This window comes from Bactrocera latifrons, unplaced genomic scaffold (assembly GCF_001853355.1).
Source record: "Bactrocera latifrons isolate USDA-ARS-PBARC rearing strain unplaced genomic scaffold, ASM185335v1 scaffold_362, whole genome shotgun sequence".
Taxonomy (NCBI): Eukaryota; Metazoa; Arthropoda; class Insecta; order Diptera; family Tephritidae; genus Bactrocera; species Bactrocera latifrons.
In genome coordinates this window covers 162,107-168,638 of record NW_017537004.1, presented here as the reverse complement: position 1 = coordinate 168,638, position 6,532 = coordinate 162,107, and the positions used below count along the sequence as shown (strand labels likewise).

General features: G+C 36.9%; 1 protein-coding gene across 1 annotated transcript in view; it reads right to left on the bottom strand.

Annotated features, from left to right (window-relative positions):
- The window catches only part of LOC108971886 (synaptic vesicle glycoprotein 2B), a 7,799-nt gene extending 1,509 nt beyond the window's left edge, over window positions 1-6,290 (bottom strand). The window contains exons 1-8 of the mRNA XM_018938217.1: window positions 5,951-6,290; window positions 4,344-4,698; window positions 4,102-4,283; window positions 3,860-4,041; window positions 3,581-3,801; window positions 3,356-3,518; window positions 3,176-3,293; window positions 2,951-3,110 (exon numbers count right to left, since the gene is read on the bottom strand). Of these exons, the coding sequence (XP_018793762.1) occupies window positions 2,951-3,110; window positions 3,176-3,293; window positions 3,356-3,518; window positions 3,581-3,801; window positions 3,860-4,041; window positions 4,102-4,283; window positions 4,344-4,698; window positions 5,951-5,999 (1,430 nt within the window). The 5' untranslated portion in view covers window positions 6,000-6,290. The remainder of the gene's footprint in view (window positions 1-2,950; window positions 3,111-3,175; window positions 3,294-3,355; window positions 3,519-3,580; window positions 3,802-3,859; window positions 4,042-4,101; window positions 4,284-4,343; window positions 4,699-5,950) is intronic.
- Window positions 6,291-6,532: the final 242 nt, after the last annotated feature.

Sequence of the window (6,532 nt, the reverse complement as noted above, 5' to 3'; positions counted from 1 at the left end):
ATCTGACTTTTTTAGTTTTAGGACTTACAAACAACCGTTATGTGAACAAAACTATAATACTCTCTTTAGCAACTTTGTTGCGAGAGTATAAAAACAACTTTAACTTCGCTTGCAAGGAAACTGACTTCGTGCTGGAGGGAGCGTGGTTTTTTCGATTTCCTGCAGTAGCGTTGTTTGACTGACTATGTTAAAGGCTTCTGACAGGCTCAGGATTGTGGGTGGTTTCTGTTTAAGGCCACGAATATCTCAAAACTGAGAGACCAGTTCTCATCTTTTTCTTAATTGGCGTAGACACCCCTTACGCGATTATAGCCAAGTTAACAACAGCGCGCCAGTCGTTTCTTCTCTTTGCTACATGGCGCCAGTTGGATATTCCAAACGTAGCCAGGTCCTTCTCCACCTGGTCCTTCCAACGGAGTTTAGGTCTTCCTCTTTCCTACTTCCCCCGGTGGGTACAGCGTCGAATACGTTCAGAGCTGGAGTGTTTTCGTCCATTCGAACAACATGACCTAGCCATCGTAGCCGCTGTCTTTTAATTCGCTGAATTATATCAATGTCGTCATATATCTSACACAGCTCATCGTTCAGTAGAATGCGATATTTTCCGTGGCCAACGCGCAAAGGACCATAAATCTTTCGGAGAACTTTTCTCATAAACTCGCATCGTCGACTCATCAGTTGTTGTCATCGTCCAAGTCTCTGCACCATATAGCAGATACCAATATCATCGGCATACGGCAGCAGCTGTACACTCTTATAAAAGATTGTACCTGCTCGAYTAASTTCTGCAGCTCGAATTATTTTCTCCAGCAGCAAGTTGAAGAAGTCGCACGATAGGTCGCCTTGTCTGAGGCCTCGTTTATTATCGAACGGCTCTGAGAGATTCTTCCCGATTCCGACGGAGCTTTTGGTGCTGCCCAAAGTCAGTTTACACAGCCGTATTAGTTTTGCGAGGATATCAAATTCAGACATCGCGGCATAAAAGCAGCTCCTTTGAAATCGACGAAGAGGTGGTGTGTGTCGATTCTCCTTTTATGAGTCTTTTCCAGCATTTGGCATGGTGAATATCTATTCGGTTCTTGACTTGCGGGGTCTAAAGCCACACTGATAAAGTCCAATCAATTTGTTGACGGTGGGCTTTAATCTTTCACACAATACGCTCGATAGAACCTTACATGCGATGTTGCGGAGGCATATCCCATGGTAGCTACCGCAGATTGTAGGGTCCCATTTTTTATGGATGCACACTTAAGTTGGGCATGCTTTCGTCCGACCATATTTTCCAACTGTTCGCACACAACTTGCACCAAACCAACCAGTTTTGATTCTTACCAGCTGCCGCACGCTTGTTTTACAAATTAAAAAAAATAAAATACTACGATTTAATTTTTATGCTTAACAAAATAAAATATGGATAGTTACACCGTAGATAATGCACTCAACTGCAACAGTGTTTTTTGTTTACATTATTACTTGAAAATAACGGGAAATTTTCAATTCCCTTTTGATCAAATGTACACTTCTACACATCACGAGCTAGACTCGTGATAATCATGTTTGGCACAGAAATTGTACCACAAGTCAGACTCGTGGAAATACGTCAAGGAGTTAATTGCTATTCGAACTTCTCCATGGTCGGGCAATGGAACGTCTGCTCCATCGTCTTCGATTGGAGAATCGGGTTAATTCTCTTGGTGTTGTACGTTCACTGCCATTCAGCCGGCTAGAGAAGTGTTCCCTCCATAATTTAAGTATGCTCTGGGCATCGGTGACTTGATCATCTTTGGAGGTTCTACAAGAGTGTTCTCCGGTCTTGAAACCTTCTGTAAGCCGCCGCATTTTTTCGTAGAATTTTCGAGCATTACCCTGTCGGCCAGCTTATCAAGCTCTTCATACTCACTCATTTCGGCCTCTTTCTTTTTCTGTCTGCAAATGCGTCTCGCTTCCTCTTCAACTCTCGGTATCTGTCTCATCCCGCACGTGTTGTGGTCGATCGTAAAGTTGCGAGGAAGGCAACCTGTTTTCTCTCCGCTGAGACACGGCACTGCTCGTCGTACCAGCTGTTCTTTTGTACTTTCCGTAAACCAATGGTTTCGGGTGCGGCTGTACGTAAAGAGTTTGAAATGCCGTCCCACAGTTCCCGTATACCGAGTTGTTGACGAGTGCTCTCAGAGAGCAGGAGTGCAAGCCGAGTAGAAAATCGTTCGGCTGTCTGTTGTGATTGCAGCTTCTCGACGTCAAACGGATGTTCTTAGACTACCCAGAGGATACTTGGTTAAAGACCGGAGATCGTGAGCCGCTTGAACCATATGTAAAAGAATCGTTTCTGGCCCTTAATTGGGAAGGTGCCGCTGCCCAGACGAGTAGGTCCTTGTGACATTTACTACAGTGGCTATATAAAGGAGCACAAGTTTGGTGTGGGATTCGTGGTGGGAGAGGAACTCCGTCGCCGAGGCTATATATACATACATTATAGAGTCTCCTACGTTTCCTTCCATTCCAAACTTCGTCGTAAACAATGTACATTACAAATTGTTGATTTACAGGGAGCCAAAAACACGCAAAATCATGATACGGGAAATATTCTACGGTTCATTCTGAACAACTTTGTCTGAGAGGCTATGATTCCAAAACCGGGTTTGAACCAACGTTTTTTAAGGAGAAGTTCATCTTTTAATGGTTATAAAAATTTCAGTATCAGTAAATATGCGATATTAAACGGTCATATTCTATTGATCATTTGCCGGAATCGGCCAGATCCCATACAACCGATTATTCAGTTATTTTACTTTCCGGTAGCTTGCCCTTAACTAAATAGCTAGGAGCACGTAATTTTGTGGAACAGTTCTGTATCACATATCTTCGATATAACCAAAATATATAATAATAATATATATAAATAACATATAATACCTTCCTTATACATATACACAAAAGTTTAGATACTTGCCTCAAAGAAGTTGGAAAAAGAGCAAGAACCACTCCTAATAGAGATGATGTTGATACGGCCGCCACTGATAAAAACACAGATGATATAATAAGTGTGGAAAGACCATTTACCGACCAATAGAGCGATATGCCGAGAGAGCCAGATATTAAGAGTCCATAAACTAAAAGGTATGAACGATTATTCACAATATCGTTTTACAAATGATTTAATCACATATATTTGTACTTAATAAATTTTTAGCTCCTATAGCTCGCACAGTTATACCAGCAAAACAATATGCTACTAAACCAGACGCCGATACGACTATGTTATTAACGTATAGATCTATTGACACGTTCGGTAGCTGCAAAATAAACATTATTTGATAAATTAAAACAAATTAGTAAATAGTAATTAAAATTTTACGTTAGTACAGGAGTCGTGAAAGTCTGTAATCACTGATGTTTTATTAACACTATACTCTAGAATTGAACATAGATTCGCTGAGCTTGATTCATCGTTATCTAAAGCTTCGTATTCTGCGATCGATGCAAAAAGTTGAGGCAACCACAGTCGAACAGTATTTAAACTGCAAAAGATAAATCTTTGACAGTTTCGCAATTTCAGTCTTACATACATGACCAAGCATACCCAAGTAAAATACAGAATTGCATCGCATACGCGTGAAGGGAGTGACCTAATAAAGGCTTTGTGAACATAGGCTTAATCTGCTTCATTCCTTCCTTGAAAGATTGGGAGAATGTTCTGGGCTCAGGTTTGTATTTCCGCTTAACTGGTTTGTTTTCTACATTAAATATAAGCTCATCAACATTCGGGATACGATTCGGAACTTCCTCAACCAGTTCTTTGACCTAAAGAATATAATAAAATTATGAAATGTATAATGACTTTATCAAGGATAATATATACTGGATAAGTATTCCTGCTTGTTCTTTTATTAATAGAATAAATCTTTTGAAAAGCTAGAAGGGCCTCAGCATTTCTTCCTTGAGACATTAAAAATTTAGGACTTTCCGGCAACGCAATTAGTCCTAATCCACCGATTATACTTGGTAAACTGCATACTGCCAAAAATATTTGCCACGGATGTACTAAAAGGGTAATTGGTTAAAATAAGTATTCTAAATATGATTTCACAGTAATTATAATACTTATTAAATAGTTAAACAATACGAATTCCCAATCTTGTGGAAATATCGCCCAGGCCAATAGTGGCATTATAAGTGTTGCCAAAGACATAACCATCCCATAAACCATAAGAACTCGTGGTCGATGAGCGGAGCCGTGCATTTCAGTTAAATATGTTAATAGTACTGCACCAGGACCATTCACGCTATAATGTAAAATGTTTTCTAATTGGAAGCAATTCGCAAAATGTCAAAATTAGTCTCACATGAAGCCGCCCAAAAATTTAAAGGCAACAAGCATTTCAAAATTCTGCGACAAAGAGCTGCAAAGTACGCAAACGGCGTCTATTAAAAAACCGTATATCAAAACTTTTCTCCTCCCAATTGTGTCTGCGAGATATCCCCAAATAACAGCCGACGATATCATTCCAGCATATGTAGCTCCATTTAAAATTCCTTTATCGAAAAGTGTCATTTTAAGATCACACTCAGCAATTGGAAGTATATACGACATTGTGGTGGTTTCAAAGCTGGCGGCGCAAGACGCAAATATACCAACTATAAGCAACACTAAATTGAATGTCCCGAAACCTGTTAAATTCATGGCTTGCTCGAAGTCGGCTGGTCCATATTTTAACATTAATAATARTAAACAAAATTATACAATTATCTTTATATTTTTCATTAATACATTATGTCATTTATTCTAGTACCTTTCAAAAATTAAAAGTAGCTCATAAGAAAGATATATACATATGTATATTAGATACATTATTTATTAGATATGATTGGGGAATGGAATGACTACACTCCACAGTATTAAATTTAGCCTCTTGCAACATGCTGCTACAGAGTATAATTGTTTTATTCACCTAACGGTTGTTTGCAGCTCCTAAAACCAACAGAGTCTTATGAATATTAAATAATTTTGTCCGATTTTCCCCATTAAGTAACCATAAGAGCAATTTTTATAATTTCTCCTCGGAGAGTTTGGTCGATATAACTAGTACCGCCGATGACAGGTGTACCATATATATTAAATGTAATTTTCAGCCCCAAGATGACCCACACTACTACGATCATCTGTATCAAACTACTGTTTTGTTTCTTAATTTGAAGCTCTTTATCTACTTTAGGCACCAAGTATCACAGGCACTCTCTAAGTTCCTTTAACATAATCCACATATCAACATGAAGTTCAAAAATCTTTACATAAGCGACGTTTACTATTTCCAAGAAAAATGTTAAGTATAATATGAGTTGTTCGGCCGATAGCCCATGCTGCTAGTGCTGCGTATTTTCTTAGTTTGTATAATAATTATATTATTATGTAAGCTTTTATAAAATAAAAAAAATAAAAAAAATAAATAATATGAGTTCGCATGTAGAATTTAGCATTGTAGTTGTAGATTTTTTCAACTTTTCCTTAAAACTTTCTTCGATAAGATTCGTAGTTTTGCCGGAAATCTAGATAAACCGTTTTTAGCCCTTAAACCCTTGTCTACGCCAGTAAATAAGAAGAGGATAACTTTTAAAGGAATGTTTTTATAGAATAAATCAAAGGTAGAGCGGACAATTTTGTTTTACAATACAAACATTGATTCAAAACATCAAAAGACAAATTAAAAAAAAAAATTGTTTTAGAGATTTTTCCAAGTTTGAATGTTTATTTGCTTGATTCAAAACTTCGAAACAATAGACAAATTAAGATGTCAATCACAATTTCAATTAAAAACAAAGAGCTTGTTTCCATTGGATATTCTTTTTTGAGTAAAACCTAACACTTCACGAGGCGTCTGCATATACGATATCAACTCCTGTACTTATATATGTAAGTAATTCGATAATTTAATTGCAATACGTTTTGTAATACCTTTTCGGTTATCACTTGTTGSTGTTGTAGACCCAACATTTTCAGCCATTTTGAATATAGAATAATAAACACTATTTAACAAATAACACAAGGAACCAATTTGGACATATACATATACATATATCTATATTTCGTTGCACTTTCAATCGCGTTAATTGGTACGARTTAAAATAATTAAAGTCCCGAGGTTTTTTTCATTTCCTTGATCTTAAGTAGTTTTTTATATATGTACAATTCAGAGTTCCCATAAATTTATCGTAATATTCGTATATATACAAAAATTGTACTTTAAATTTTTGTTATGAACTTGCAACTTTCTATCCAAATGGCCAACTACTCGCGTTAAYGAACAAAATATGAATGCCTTATTATTTCGAAAGATACATACATCTGCTAATTAAGAGCTTTAGAAATATGCCTAAAGATTTATTGCAATCATAGAGCATATTATCACCTATCTGTATMTTCATATTAATATAAGACTTTGTCGACGTCATAAAGATATTTAGAAAAAATTTACTACGCGTAAGGTTATCAGTAATCTTAATACATATGTATTAATGTGCATACATACATATGCCT